The sequence below is a fragment of the Anser anser genome (genome assembly GCF_964211835.1).
Source record: "Anser anser genome assembly, chromosome: 23".
In the NCBI taxonomy this organism is placed as follows: domain Eukaryota; kingdom Metazoa; phylum Chordata; class Aves; order Anseriformes; family Anatidae; genus Anser; species Anser anser.
In genome coordinates, this window is record NC_139744.1 from 2,088,538 (window position 1) to 2,104,675 (window position 16,138).

Genomic DNA, 16,138 nt, shown 5'->3' on the forward strand with positions numbered 1-16,138 from the left:
TTTCCTGGCCATGTTACAAAAACCATTTCCAACTGAAGCATAATTATAATTATTGAAATGAAAAAGTCAGGACAGAAATCCTTTCGGAGGCAGAACAGTCACCTGAAGTAAGCAACAGAACCATGAAGGAGAGCGCTGTCATTCCAACAGTCTTTGAAGCTGCTGGGAAGCTGTGCATGAAGCAGTGTTTATACAACTGGCTGTGCAGACCCAGGGAATTCTGCGAGGGAATGGGCATTAAAACAAAGCTTGCTTGCAGGCATCTGTGGTCATCACTTTTCAGGCAAACAGTTGTATTAACATCTTAACTTTTTACTTTAGTGTCAGATACAGTAATATTCTCTCTGGATTCACACTCACACACGTATTTTGCACACAGCTGTGACTCTGCTCTCATGATCTGTAACTGGAGCACTGCAGGAACATCAGCCCCAAGGAGGCTGCCAAAAAGCTGCTCCACCAGAAATGATGCTGATGGGGAAGCAACACAAGCGAGCACCATATAAAGGAATACTGTACAAGCACAGAGCTTTGGCACATAAATGAATGAAGTTAAATGCAAGCCTCCTTTTAAAAAGAAAAATGAACAAAAAAAATGAAATAACACCCTGGCAAACATGGAAAGCAATTGCAGTTCAGAGTGCTGTTATGGAAAGTCCTAGTACTACAATGGTAACAGCACAAATTTGCACAAGCTCTGTTTATGGATAGCAACGCCAAGGTACTTGAAACACAGCAACAAAAACCTACAAGAGAGGAAAACCTCACTGCCGTGGACATACAGTGGGGAATTAATCTTGTAGTCCACAAGGGAGGGATTTGGGCTGTGACAGATTGTAACTTGCCTCTGGGTAGGCTTCCCTGCCAAAGGGAGGGGGAAACTCCACATCCCCCCATTTCACTTTGCAGATGTAGTCAGCAGTTGCATCAATCTTCGCAGCCAAGTCAAGGATGTAGACACCATCTTTAGTCACCACTGCATTAAAAAAAAATATATCAGGATTAGCTGTGGTTTGTACACATTACAGATTTACTCAAAATTTCATCCCATACAGAGATCATTATGAAATGTTATGTTTCTTTGTTCCCATTTCTCCACATTGGTCATTTAGTTCTATTTACCAAACACACAGAGTTCTCTTAAGAATTAGCTTGTGACCATAGTCACGGACCAGGCTCTAGCTCAGGTGTTGTCTTATATTGCAACAGAGCAGTGTTTATGTGCTTCAGTTCTGACTTCACATCCCTTTCAATGGAATTTTTTTTGCCTGCACCAGGAAATTAGATAACAGAGAACACTGCCTCCAAGCAGTCCCCATTTTGTATTCATTCAGCTAACAGCTCCAAGACAAATCACATCCACTTCTGTACTTTTGGACATGCCACTTAATATTGCTGTGAACTACACCAAATGGAGAAGGCTGAAATACAAGTTTCAATATTTTAGAACAAATGAGCAGGAAGTCCTGCACATAGGCTCCCACAAATATCACTTACCTAATGGATTGATCTCGAGGTATGTGAAATACAGATCTTCATAAAGGTTGAACAGGCCACAGATGAAGCTAGCCAAGACACTGCAAAAAAATTAAACACAAATTCATTAAAGCGGCCAAAAACAAAGTACAGACTGCTCTGCTTCATTTATATCAGGGGTAAATCACTTTGTATCAATTTATTTCATTCTCATTCATCTTCTCTGGAAACCTGGATGATGACTCAAGGAAAGGAAGACCTTGATGACTCATCCTAATTACACTCCACCAAACTCTGCTGAGAACACGGTTGTGAGGAACTGTCATGTAGATGTTCAGTCTGTTTCATCTCAGAGACAGAAACGCATCCCTGTCTCTTACTGAGAGATACGCATCTCTGTCAGGACTAAGCGTCATTAGCTGGGACAGGGGATGGACTGCAGGAAACTGTATTAGTGACAGGCTTCTTCAGCCCTTCAGTGAGTACGCTATCTTTAGAAAAATCATGACTCATAATAACTAGCTATAGGCATCTAATTAAAGGAGATGCAAAGCTTTAAGATCAATTTGCAGTAAAATTGGGAATATCCAGAGAATAGCTCTCTTGACTGGCCAGAGTAAGACACAGTAGTACATTTCTGAATTAGCAGCCGGATTCATGTCTTGTTGCCATTTCTACTAAATAAAAGAAACTCTTCTGTGCTGGCACAAAGGATCAAAATTCAGTACGTCTCCGACATCTCAGAGGTCAAGACTTCAGAACACTGAGAAGTGCTCCTGTCAAGCGAAGGCTCAAATCACCACGAACGCCTGTTTTCGGTTTCACAAGAGGCTCAGATAAGGTCAAACAACTTGGATTTAGGATGCATGGCATATTCTTGAGAGCAGCAAGAAGGGGAGGAGAGCAAGCTTTAGGGTGAAACAGTATGAAGCGATGTTGCACTGAAATAACTAGATGAGATTCAGGGTGGCTGGCCATGCCCAGAGCAGGCACAGGAACTCAGCATCCATACTTACTCCTTTTTATTTGCTGGTGCGTACTGCAGGAGCTGTTTCTTCACATCTGATTCACTGAGCTTTTCATCCACTGCCACAAGCAGCTTCTGAGCTTTGGTATCAACATCTCCCACATCCACGCCGCCTTCGTGGTGGAAGAGGACATAGTCTCCCTCCCGGGCAGCGTATATGCACACGTAGAACTCTTCCTCCTGCAGCACAGAGCCAGGCACAGACATTAGCAAGTCATACCCAGCAAGCACCTTGAAGAAGAGGTGCTTGTGTCAGCACGAGGGAAGAGGCAACTCCTCCATGCAAGGAGCAGTAGCACTGGAGTGGCCCAGACACTCCTCAGGTTTGTACAGGCAGTGCTGGCCTGGGGGGACAGAGAGCAGCAGGGTCCAGAAAGCTTCATCCTGGGGAAGCACGTCAGGGACAACACTTTCCATTTCTGGAGAAAACCATTCCCGTTTTACACAACTGAAATGCAAACCGGGGTCCTTTCCTGTGTGCAGCGAAAGCACCTAGATCTTAGGTAATTATACCCTTCCCACAAACGATTTCACCAGCACAAATTGAGACATCTCACATCAGTTTGTTATTCACACTTGGGAGCACCAGATTCAAGGAGCAGCGAGCTCCTTCCAAATGGGTGTCTCTGATGTGATATATCACCTCCTCTCATCAGAGAGAGAGCAGCCAATGCTATTATTGATGACTCTTTGCAGGGACTAATGCTGCACCCATCTGCAGCTCTGACAATATGCATTGACACTGTCAGCTTAATAGCTCACTCCCAAGCTCCAGCTTTTGCCATTATATATCAATCTGTTTAAGCCACGTTCAAGTCAGGAAAGATCAAAAAGCACTTTTTAACACTTTAATTGGTATACCAACCTGTTTGTGAGGGACGAAGGGTTCTATCAGAAAATTCTTCAGGATTCCCTTAGCGTTAGCAATCTGTAGGCAGAAAACAAGACAGACACCAATAAATAAATACCTGTCCAATATCCACATTTATGACAGCACAAGGCAAACTTCAAGAATTAACACTACTCTAAAATCAATTCCTCCCAATCACCTCTCTACTGTGTTTCCTGGGGAACCAGACTGTTCCTTACACCAAGGTCCCAGGAACTGTCTTGCACAGCTTTCCTGCTATCCAAAACCCAATTGTTTGGGCTCAAAGGACACGGCCACGGTAGGTACCCCTGCTCCCGAGGGCACCGCTAAGTAGCCACCACCACTGGTCACCGCTCCTTGGCACAGCCTTTCCTTTAGACACGTTTGTTGCATTGTGCTAAACAGCTGTTTCGACATCCCTCATTTTTCCAGTGGGCAGGAGCACACGATGCAGTTGCCTGCCGTTTCGTAATGGCCTTCAGGCAAGCCCCACTGGCTCAGCTTGATGCTGGAGCCAGCAGCAAATCAATCACAGCAGGGCCAAGGCGCCAGCTCCATCGAGGCAGCAGAACTCTCAGCTCCTGGAACACAGCAGCTGGGATGGCAGGCATTTCTTTATCATTAGCATTGCAGGAGCATTCCCAGAAGAATAAATATTACAAGACAGCACCAACCTAAAATAACAACTTGAAGCAACGCTCGCTCATCAGCCAAAACACTGGCTGGCTACAGTCAGAGGACATTTTTATGACAGCTTTTATACTTGTCTTGTTAAATCCGCCTTGGGTATTAAAGCTAGGCAGCTATGCCAGCTAGACACAACATTTGAGCTATCAACTGACGATCCCCTAGTGGAAGGGATTTTCAAAATTGTACTAATTCCTGCCAAGCTCCTGCTACACAGGCCCTACACAGCAGGTGGTAACAGGGGGCACTGAGTTAACGTGGTGTGTCATGTAACAGTGCTCTTTTACCAAGAGGATGTTCACATGGGCAAGTTTCTTACTTGCTTCGGCATCAGAACAACATGCCTTTTAAACCACCATAAGCAAGAGAAATACCTGCCCACCAGCTTCTATCACGCAAGCATTCAGAAAAGACAGACCAAAAAAGTCATGTTTTTCTTGCCGAGGTGGCACTCACCGTGGTTTCTTGGCCCAAACGCTGTTTGAGCCAAACCTTCACCTGATCCAGGGTGAGGTTAATTCCAACCAGTCCAAGCTTCCCACGTCGCTTGATTAACTGATCTGGCTTCACCACTAAACGCTACATCATGCAAGAGGGATTAAAAGAAAGAATAATTAGAAAGTGATTTCGGTTGAGAGATTCTCTGCAGGTGGTGAAGTGAAAGCTTCAGTAAATTCTATACAGCAGGTATTGCTGCAGAGTTCCTGTAGTCTCTTGGCTGGTGTTTATGTGCTACAGTTGTTAAGCAAACACATCTCCTGGTACAACAAGCCTGAAAATATTTTCTTCCCCTTCTCCCACCTCCGTACTTTGAGAAGAGCTGCCTTGTTTCTCCTCAGAGGTCTCTGCTGTACATCAGCAGAGACTGAGGCAACAGTCTGTTCAGTTGTTGGTGTTTTTTGTGAACCTAAATAACTTTCAATGTAAGTGTTAGGATGGTGTTTAGCTACTTCCTTTCTGTAAAAATCCATGCTGAGTATCATTCGGTATCCCATCAGTTTTCCACACAGTCTTTGTGAGATGCATCCTGAAATTAGTATTTCTCTGCGAGCAGAAGCTCACAAGGGAAAACCAACCGAGACGTGGGATGCCAACCACAGTCAGCTGCTTACAAAGAAAGCTCCTGCTGTCACCGTATACTCCACACACGAGACCAGCTAGGGCCAGAGTCACGCACATTTGAGTCAACTGACAGTGACTCTTTTATAAAATACCTAAAGAAGGCTGTTCCTAGGTAACACACTTATCTCTAGCTTGCAATTATTATTATTTTGGGTAAGAAATGAGAGCCATTTTCCTGTACAGTTAAGGCATCCTGGAACTTCAGCAACCTACAGCACAGAGCCAGAGCGTAACACATTGCAGTACAGAGCACGGTGATAGCAATCCTTCTGCCGGACTGCGTAGTGCTTTCTAGTGTTACAAGAGTCTGCCTTAAAGGATAAATATGATCCTTGATCCCTTCGGGTCTCTGCAAATCTCAGATGGATTGCTGATATTTTTCAGAACTTGCTCATGCAGCTGAGCGCAGGGCATTTAATTACCCTGCACAGGGCCTCTATCAGTCACTAAGTAAAGGGCTATGAAACATTCATCCTCTACTAACCAATAACTTAATTATATTAACCGTGGGAGAGGAGCCAGATTGGACAGCAAATACAAAGAGCTCTGGGTATGTTTCCCCTACAGAAAGCACAATGTTACGAAACAAAGAAAGGTCTTGCGCAGAAAAACAAAAAATGAAGCTTTACCTGGCATTTTGCTTGGACACAGAAAATTTTAACAATTTCCTAACTGAAAGTCAAAGTTAGACAAGGACAAAGCACTCCATGATTTCAGAAAGTAAGGGTTCAAACCCTGTCAAGCAGGGACAGAAGTCCCAAGAGACTCTCCCTTTGTCTGAATTAACCTGGTTTACCTTCTGTGTGGTCATTACCAGCTTCTCGTTTGCAGATCTCTCTGCTCATGCATTTCACTAACTCCTTAAGCTAATTTTATAATCAGACTCCCTCGAAGGTGCTCTGACAGCCTTGAAACAAGGCTCGCTTCTTCATCAGTGTCACAAGTATTGCAGAGCAGCAGCTGCAACGACTGGTCCTTCACGAAGGTCCCGAGCACACATTCGTGCTCGCAGCCCTGCCTGACCGCGAGCACCTCGCGTGGGCAGAGGTTTGTCCGGGGCTCAGGCACGGCAGGACGGCGAGGCACAATCCTTACCTCGCTCAGGAGCCAAGGGTGGTCCTGGGTGAGTCGCGCCCAGTCGGTGTCCGGCGTGACTCGGGCATACTTGAAGCGGTTCTGGATGGCGGAGGACGTGCAGATGTACTTATACAGGAACTCCTTCCCCGTCTGCTCCGAGATGGCTTTGGCTGACATGGTTACCTAGTCTGGATTGAAAAGCAATTCGTTAAAGTGGAAATCAGGAGGAGAGTACGGTCATCACAGATAACTCCCAGCCACCTCGCCCAGCGAAAATACAACGCAAATAGGGCATAAAGCTATAAAACTCAAGCAAGAACTACTCTGCTTGCTTAAAACCTCTATTCCATTCAACTGCTCTGAACACTATTTCAGCCCAGTCTTGCTGTAGGGAAAGGCATAATCCTCGCAGCTTGCCCCAGCTACCACCGTGCCTCTACAGCCCTGCAGCTCCGAGCATCCCCTCGCATTTGTGGGAACGCTCAGCTGAAACAACTTATTTCAAACTACCCAGCACCCCAGGCTTGCTGGGGGATCTATGAAACACCACTTCTTCTACTTCGGTACCAGGGAGGGACAAGGCAACAGAACAGAAAGCCTCCCTCCCACTTCTTTTCTTCCAGCACGCCGCATTTCCAGCCTGAGCTTGACTGCAGGCAGATTAGCAATACCCCATCCATTGGAAAAAGGGGAAAAAAATGTTACCAGTATTACCAAAACCCCAGAGCAGAATGTATTTACATCACTGTTTTATTTGCTTTGGGACCTAGGTGTTATGAGAGAGCAGCTTTGTGCCCATACAAAGTAAGACACTTAACATCGCAAAGAAGACTTACGGCGAGACAGTTTTTTGCTGTTAAAAATTTGAAAAAAAAAGTTAAAAATCCCTAATCAAGTATCTTTTCTAAAAATGATTTTCTTCTTTTCCAAAGAGCACATTCTAAGCTGACGTAAGAAAATGATTCCTGATCTCAAAGCTGTAATTTTTCTTCTTGGATGCCAAGTCGCATATGCCTAAGAGGTTTTCATTTTTAACTGCAGTAAGAATTATTTTAAAGAATACTTCATCCCAGGGAACCTGTCTGCATGCATCTGACATCAGCTCTGAGTCTTGTGACCACTCAGAGCTCGACAAGTGTTTTTCACTTTTTCCAAGGGGTCAGAGTGCTGACAGAAAAGCTCGAGCAGTGGCTTGTGCTGAATTCTGAGCGACTGGAGATCGTGTCAGGGTTCCCCAAGCACAACCAGCACGGCAGGAAATACAAAAGCACTCTCAGGGTCGTTTCTGGGAGAGCTGCAAAGCAGAAAGGCACAACCATAGAAAAAAAGCTTCTCAAATTCCATCCATCAGGAAGGTGAAATATTTGAACAAGTCAGTGAAGACTGGCTTTAATTGCCCTTGCCATCAAAAATGGCCTATTTAAGGCCCACTGAGGAAAAGAGTTAAAAGATCCCATGGTTGTTTCTTGTGCCATCCTCTGGGTAATCAACTGGGTTATTCACCCTATAAACAAGCACAGGATGTGCCTGGGAATAATTTGCCACCATTAAAAATAAAGACCCTTTTCCCTAGAGTCAGAAGAAAATCTTTCCTGTCCTCCCTCCCTTCCCCCCAAAAAATAAAGAGAAAGGGATTTATTCTGCAGGGAAAAAAAAAAAAAAAGTAGGAGGAGGAGGCAGGTTGCATTCTCTGTAATGCCTCTGGCACCGAGTAGGTTGGACAAAGTACCATTACTGAAAACTCTTAACTAGGCTTAAGAACTGCCAATCAAATTTGCTGCATTTTTTCAAATGCAATTCAAGTTTTAAAATAGAAAAGAAGATATAGAAAGGGCAATGCCGGTTCAAAACCAGCATCCCTGCTTTCAGAGAACTAAATTGTACGACCGCACGGCAGCTTCCAACTTAATCCCATTTCAAAACAACATCAGATAACGTTTCCTAAGCACCCTGACTTCCTTCAAATAACCAAAACCCCCTTCTTGCCCACCTAATATTTAGCCAGCTAAAAACAACACTAGTGCTGAAGTCAACATCATAGCCTAAGGAGAGAGGGCCTCTAATGAACAAGAGAAGGAGACCAAGCACATTTTGTTTGTCTGGTTCCCCAAAGCGAGATGCGTATCCTCCAGCCCCGCCGTTCAGTCCCGTGCAGCCCCATTTAGCAGCCCACAGAGATGCTACGCCGAGGCTGCCGCGTTTTAGTTCTGCTCGCTGACTAACAGCCATTCCTAAAAATATGTCTGCTGCTCTTCGGAGATGTTGTGGGAGTAGAGTCGTCTGAGAAAAACATTGGCAGGCACGGAATTGTTAAGTCCCGGGGCTACGAGCAGCCCTTCTGCAGTAGCTTTAGAAGCAATCTAGAACTTCCATCTGATGTTCCTGATTAGAAAAGACACGGCTACATCAAGATAACGGTGCTATCTCAAAGCAAGGATTTATGTACTGCTGTCAGGTAACTAACAACAGCAGCACGTGTTGGAAGAGGTCAGTAAAATCGAAATGCTGGGTACCAGGGCATGAAAGACGTCGAGTTGGAAGGGCTGCTGCACAGCTCCTTAGGTGGGCTGCAATTCCAGCCATAAGCCAAGCACGGACAACCGAAGCTGGACAGATGTTCACCTCTTCTTGGTGTTCAACCACCGCAGATTTCTTAAAGAATAAGGATTTTGAATGGAAGGAAAGGGAGTAAAAAGCCTAACTGAAGTGTTATAACCAGAAGCAGAACACGTAACAGCCTCAAGGGGAAGCAGTCTGCAAAACCCCCAGAAACATCCAAAGGGAGCTGGCTTGCAGATGTCTCCTGTGCTTAAGGAGCAGCAAGATGTTTGCCGTACAGAATCCCATCCGTTACCACGTGCAGTTCTCTGCCCATCTTTGCCCTGCAGATGCCACGGAACTGCAGGAGCGTAAGCTGTGTTGTAATCTGCACTAAAACTTACATCGGCGGAGTCGTTTCAACTGCCGAACCTTTAGGAGTAAGGAAGCTGCAAGACAGAAGGGTTTAACCACTAGAAACCAGCCAGAGTTTGCTGCATCAGACTAAGAACTATCTCAAGCTCATTTGCAGAACCGGCTCACATCTCTCCTTTGGTAACAGCTTTCACCGTACCATTCTGAGACAGCTTTTTTCTTAATTAAGCGGCACTGTCTAAGCATCAGAAAAGCACTGCCAAGGAGAATATAACGGCTTCTTTGACCTAAGGCTTCCAGCTTTATATGGTCGGCCACAGGCTAGCTGCAAAAAAAAAGACGTTTCAAAGCCATAAAAGAGGCTGTACATCGGGCTGGTGGTTGGCAGGGCTGTAAAACACACCTTATTCTGCAAACACGCACAAACAAATTCAATTCCCTCAACCCCCTCTCTGTTACCTTACCTTCACAGCTGCACACACATTACACTCGGTCGTCTGTACCGTAGCACTCAAAACTTTCCATGACAATTTTCACTTTAAAGCAGGGCTATTTCTGGGAGCAAATCCTGCTCCCGAATTACCTGCAGCTATTTATTTTGCCTGGTGGGAAACTGGAATACCCTTGCTTTCAAAATAGCCCTCAGAAATACATCAGCTGCCTACTCTACAATATGCTAAAGGCCAGTCTTGGGCAAAAAGTACCACATTTCTGCAGTAAAAGCAGATAAAGTGGTAAACATTTTTTTTTCTTTTAAGATTAAGAAATAAGCATTTTGCATTTCCCCAAGGTGACACGGAGCCCCTGAGTAATACTGCAAGATCTCCAATATACATTTACAAATCAAAACAACCAAAAGCTGGTGTTGGCTAAGCCAATGACCAAGATGCAATTGTCTGCAAATGAAGGAAACTGGACCCACTGACCTAGGACACCCTTCAGGTCTTATTAAAAAGTCCTGTAAAAAAAAGAAAAAAAAGTCAGTTGCAACAACAGTGACATATATTGGATTGCTTAATCCTAAGGGACACTGAGTACACTGGATTCCCATGAAGCCCAGCACATTACCGGGCTCCTTCATGCCATATTCTGCTGCTCCTCCAATTCCTTTCCTTATTTCATTACCCCAGGATTGCGATTGCACAAAATGATGTAAAGAGAGAACACCTACATTACTAGGAGAGATGAAAAATGACAGAATCCTTATGTCATGCTAGCTGTCCCACGGCAAGAGACCAGCAGGAATGAGGCTGTTCTGCCCCCAATTTACTGAGACATTTCCCAATGCATTAGCAAGTCCTTTATCATGCCCCTCTCTCAGTTTTTCCGCTGCTCCAACCCAGCCTTTCTCAGGAATAGGCACCGTGAAACAATGCTTCAGTCTGCTGAACTGTTAGTCTAAAAGATCAGCAGAAAAAAAATCCATAGGGCATCAGCAGTTCCTGGCTGCGTGTGCTCGTGCAGGTCCCTCGTCAACCCGAGAGGCATAATTGGAGCAGACTCCATTAACTGCTTGCATCTGTTCTGCCAACACCGAGCAGGAAAACTGACTGCAGGTCACCACAGAGCTGGGAACCCTCGCAGTTTCCCAGGAATGAGGCGGGTTTGGACTGTCATCTGTCCTGGATGGCCTTATCTGCAGTCCTGCTGAGCACCTGCAGCACTAACCGATGCTGATGAGAGTAACGGGTGCACCTCTGGAATAAAAAAAAAGACAGGTTGGGGGCACGGAAGATCCCTTTCTCCATACTAAATGCAAACTACAGGGAAATGTTTTCTTCCACTGATTCACTCCCAAGACATTGCTCTGTTCATGATTCATTCATTAAGACCGAACTGCAATTTTCTTATTACTTTAGGCCTCAAGTCTTGCAAATGCCACAGATAGAACAGTAGATTCGTGTCAGTAGCACAAAATGCCACTTCCAGTCTGCTTTTAGCACTTATCTTCTGCTGCACGGGATTTCAGAGGCAGATAAAATTAATGAGTTCTACCTGACAACGCCTCTCTGGGCTCCCTGCGATGATTTGCTGGTCTATCGAATGAGGTCTGTAGGGCTGGCAGGATCAGTTCTAAAGTCAGCCCAAGTCACCAAAACCATTCCTGTGTTTGAAGGATGCTGCCCTTAAGCAGAGGACAAGAGCTCTGCTGAACAGATGCCACGTACCTACTCTTGGATTGACAAGTAGATTACTGGTGTAAGAATAAGTTATTTGTGGGAAGTGTTAGTGGTTTCCACGCATGATTTCTGTTCATTTACTGAGGCTCTAAAACAAACAGCTTCTCTGCAACAGAGACCTTTACAAAATCATCCACAGCCAATGATGTAAGAATAATAAAAAAAAAAAGCTGGTCTTCAGCCTTCACTAGCAAGTCTAGAGCAAGTAAGAAAAATGGATTAGATCACTTGTTCAAGGCCTCAGGAGCACTTACTCGCTCAAAACATCACTTGTCAAATATGCAAAGCAAGTTTATTCTTCAGCAAAATTTCTCAAGTGTCTTGATGAGAGCAGAAATACTCTGTGTGGTAACGGTATGGATTAAAAAGCTAGATGATGATGTGTTTGTCATGACAACTGGTACATATGCCCCAATATACCAGGAGCTAACTGAAGGCAAAACACAATAGAAACCAGAGAAAAGAAGAAAACAGGAAAAGACATTCATGACAACAGAATCAGGGTAAAAACTCCTTGAATCCCAAAGAGACTGGATGATGTGCTGTCAACTCTGGAAAAAGGAAAAAAAAAAAAGGATGAAGATTTTTTTCCTTAAACCCTTTCTGGTGCTGGAAGTGTAACTCAGCGAGCTTCACCAGTCCACGTCCATGCAGAACAGGGCTCACGTGCACGGATTTACTTAGGTCCAGATCCCGTCACACCCAAGCAATGCTTTTACTGGAAGAGAAGTACCTTTACTGCTTCCAGTAAAGACCTCATGCCCTCTCTTCCTGCGAATTTGAAGCCGCACTGTAAAGCAACCTTCCCCCTTCATCCCAGGTCATTTATTAACACAGTTCAAGATCAGCCAGTATTTTCTGCCCATAGCAGCGTGAAAAGTTACGTCAGTTGCCACCTGGCAAGCACGCCTGCTTTCATCAGAGGACGGAGAGGGGGCTCCAGGGAAGAGGCCCCAGAGCAGCCGGCCAACTTCACAGCTCAAGCAATCGCGGCGCTGCGCGTTGTGAAACGCCTGGCACCGTCCTGGTGTGATGCAAGCAGGTATCACTCGCCGAGGGGGTGAGCGTGTGGAATGCCCAGCTCTGGAGCAGGTTCCCTGCAGATGTGGAGCCTTCGAAAAAGGAAGTGCAGCCAGGGAGAAGGGCAATGAACTGATCTAAGTCAGATTAGCGGAGAGCAGGAAACAGCCTCCAAATGCCCTGGCACGTGTCTCGTGCCAGAAGCGGGATATCTGGAATTCCATCTTTAAAGATGAACTTATTCTGCAGCTTTGTGCAAAGTTCTCGGCAATTTTATTCCTTAACTCTTCCCCGCGTCCCTTGGGAAACGGGCAGCAGCAGCGCGCGTCCTGGGCTGCGTGGCTGGGCAGGATTCCCCGCTGCGGCTGCCCTTCGCACTGGGTCCCGCTTCGAGGGACGTGCTAGGAGGAGGAGGAAGCAAGCCGCTAACCGGAGGGCGGCCTGCACACCTGCACGGCCACGCAGAAGCCTCGCGCGGAAAACTCTACGGGGTGCGAAGCACAGCGTTAGAGAGGGGAGCTGATATTGTGAGCTGCAAACCCGGCTAAGGAAATCAATCAACTAGAGACCGACAAACGCTACGCTCGGAGCACGCAGCTTCCACTCTTCTGATGCTCTGCCAGGCAGCAAACGCGGTTTAAGAGAGGGAAACGTGGAGCCTGTGCAAAAGGAAGAGAATTACCGAAGCAGCAAGATAAACAGCAGGTGTTTGCAGGTAGCAAACAATTAATAATAATAAAAAAAAGAGGCTGGAAGGCGGCCATCTCACGGCTCCGGGAGCTGTCAGCCGCGGGCACGGAAGGCGACAGGGCCGGGCGGGCAATAACGCAGAAGCGAGAGCGGAAAGAACCCAAATCGGTGCTGCCTTCCCCTGCCTCCAGCGGGCTTTGGTTCGAGGAGGGGGTACGGGTGTAGCGGGTGCTCCCGCACCTGGGACGGGCGCGACGGGAGCCCCGGGGGCCGGTGCCGGCAGGAACCTGCCCCGCTTCTGGCCGCTGGCTCCGCACCAGCGCTGAGCCCGCCCCAGCACCACGCCGGGCTCACGGCCGCGAGCATCGTCCCTCCTTCCTTCCCTCCTTTCCTCCCGCGGAGGGGCGAAGCGGCCTCATGCCGGCCCCGTCCTGCCCCGAGACCCCCTCGAGACCCCTCCCCGGGACCCTCCCCGGTCCCCGCTCCCGTCTCCCGCCGCCCTCCGGAGCCTCCCTCGGGGGCTCCTCGCTCCGGTCACAGCCACTGCGGAGCCCCGGCTTCCTCGCGGGGCCCGCCCCGGGCCCCGCCACTCACCCTCGCCCCGCTCGGCCCCGCTCGGCCCCGCTGCGCTGCTCCCGGCCCTGCCCCGGCTCCGCCGCCGCCGCCGCCGCCTTTTGTTCGCTGCGGCTCGGCGCTGCCACCCCGGCCCATCGGCCTACGGGCGCCGCCGCCTCCCATTGGCCGCCGCCTCCGCCACGTGTGCCTTGCCTGAGCGCTCCCCGCGCTCCCATTGGCCCGCGCCGGTGGGGCGCGCCCGCGCGGCCTTGTGGGAGTCGTAGTTCCGCCCCCTCGCTGCCGCGCCCCCCCACCCCCCCCCACCCCCCCGGCCCTGACCCCCCTCCCTCTCCCGGACCCCCCCCCCCCCCCTCCGGGCCGGGGCTGCGGGCAAATAGCGGCGGTGCCAGCTCGGAGCAAAGGGCCGCGGCCACGCCACCGTCACGCCGAGCGCCGCCCGCCAGCCACAGGCAGCCTGCCCCGCTGTCACCAGCACCTCGCCCCGCTCCCGGCCCCCTCGGAGCTCCCAGCGCCGCAGCAGCCCCGTTCCCGCTGCTGCTTCTTCCTCCTCCTCCTCCTCCTCCTCCCGCTGCAGCCTCTCGGCCCCCGGGCCAAGCCGCCCACCCTTCCCCTCCCACGGCCCGGCCCAGCATGACTGCACCGGCAGCCTGCACAGGCCGGATCCAGGCGTTCCCCGGAGCTGGTGGTGTAAGGCAGGGGGCAGGAGGCGTCTGCCGGTACCGGCGGTGGGGCGCGGAGCTCCGCAGTGCATAGCCAGACAGCAGTGCTGCTCGGGAACCGAGCATCACCATCACTGGGGCATGGTCCAGAAGGATACAGCTGGCAGGTGTTCTTTACCCGAGCAGGGCAGCGAAACATCTCCCACACGCAAAGAGAGGAGAAAGGGACACCCGTGAAAGTGCAGGATGCGGCCATCCCCCCTCCCTGTTCACGACAGCCCCACTTGGTTTGTAACAAGCCTCTAACGGCACTCATCACGTCTCTTCTGCTTGCCAGCAACACTCAGAGCATATTCATTTTTTTTTCCTGGCGTTTCCAACCTGTGACTAAAGTACAAATCAGCCACACTGAAGTGAAGCGCCCTGGGGCAGTCCCTCCGATGAGGGAGGATGGCTTCGGTCCAGAGGCGAGCAGCCCATGACATTATCACGGGGCTGGAGCACGGACTTGTAACAGCCACCGGCGGGTGACCAGAGGACACAGACACGATGCCTGTCTCCTTACGGAGAACGTGTCACAACCAGCAATGGCAAAAGGCCCCGTGGAAAACAGTTACCAGCGGTTTACTTTAAACCACCTCAACTTCTCTCCCTGTCGGCAGAGGGTTTGTGACGCTGGCCTCCCACTGCAGGGTTTGACTGGTGTTTGTGTCACCACCCACGCATGAGACACCCTGCCTGCCTTCCGCACAGCCCCGTCCACCACGCCGTTGAAGTGAGGACTGACCCTGTCACTCCTGGGCTGCTTCCAGAATCCAGCAGCAGCTCTGCCATTCCCCATGGTGATGTTAAATCTTACAAACTGCTCTGAGCTGGAGTATTTTTTGAGCAGGCCAGACAGGCCACACCCACTCTGAGTCACTTTGCTGGAACAAATTGCTTCGAATATTAATCCTGGCAGGGTCTTGTACAAGGCCAAAATAAAGTCAAGACTTTGGATGCTGATAGGGGAGAACCAGAACATTCTCTCATTCATCATTTCTGTTTGTCCAGGAGCATTGGATGCTGTAGCAATGAAATCAGTAGTGTGGGCTACCAGCAAGCACCAAAGAAGAACTGAATATTACACAAATAGGGGGGAAAGCAGTGGGCTGCCGTGCGAAGCCCCTGCAGGAGGCACCACCTCCTGACCTGGCTGAGCAGAAGAACCTGTTCGGCCTGACACTGGCAGGAGCTGAGGCATTCACACGACTGCTCTTGCACAGCGGTTTTATGAAGTGCCTGCACTCCCACACTCCCTTTCTTTACGGCCGTGCCTCCAGCGCTGGTGTTTGGAAACGCAGGCTTTAGAACAAAACCCGAACAAGCGCCGGAGCACCGCAGGCTGGACAAGTCGGCTCAGGAAACACCGCGCGAAACGCACCACGAGCGCCACAGCTCCGGCTGCATGAAATTACCCGGCACGCATTTTGCAGCGAAACGGGCGTTTCCTTCCCTCGCAGCCCTGCCTCGCGCACCTCTCCTATCCGCCGCCCACCCGTGCCCTACTTACACCGTGCCTCTGACCAGCCCACCCCGCGCTGCCTTGGCTCGCGGGAACGCACTGGGCACGGCTGGGCACGGCTCGGCACGGCCGGGCACGGCCGGGCACCGCAGCATTTCGAGGCGCCCGGCCCACGCCAGCCCCCGGGGCCGAGCGCTCCCGGCCGGGTCCCCCCCGCGCTCGGCGCCGCCAGCGGCGCGGCGCGAACCGCGGGAGCCGCACGTGGCCGCGGCGCGGGCGCGGGAAACGGCCTCGCGCCGTGGCGCGCCAAGACGTCACCGCGCGGGCGGGGCTTCG

At 49.5% G+C, this 16,138-nt stretch overlaps 1 protein-coding gene across 9 annotated transcripts in view; it reads right to left on the reverse strand.

Annotated features, from left to right (window-relative positions):
* ACLY (ATP citrate lyase) overlaps positions 1 to 16,115 on the reverse strand; it is a 31,633-nt gene extending 15,518 nt beyond the window's left edge. For 2 of the 9 annotated variants that reach the window (XM_083809225.1, XM_083809221.1), the window contains exons 1-8: positions 13,658 to 13,706; positions 10,100 to 10,131; positions 6,279 to 6,448; positions 4,518 to 4,640; positions 3,369 to 3,431; positions 2,493 to 2,683; positions 1,498 to 1,577; positions 846 to 976 (exon numbers count right to left, since the gene is read on the reverse strand). In XM_083809225.1, the coding sequence (XP_083665351.1) occupies positions 846 to 976; positions 1,498 to 1,577; positions 2,493 to 2,683; positions 3,369 to 3,431; positions 4,518 to 4,640; positions 6,279 to 6,437 (747 nt within the window). In that variant the 5' untranslated portion in view covers positions 6,438 to 6,448; positions 10,100 to 10,131; positions 13,658 to 13,706. Of the gene's footprint in view, positions 1 to 841; positions 977 to 1,497; positions 1,578 to 2,492; positions 2,684 to 3,368; positions 3,432 to 4,517; positions 4,641 to 6,278; positions 6,449 to 10,099; positions 10,132 to 13,657; positions 13,818 to 15,850 lie in introns of those variants that run through there. The other 7 variants (XM_083809226.1, XM_083809222.1, XM_083809224.1 and 4 more) reach the window with 4 other exon arrangements.
* Between the last annotated feature and the right edge of the window lie 23 nt (positions 16,116 to 16,138).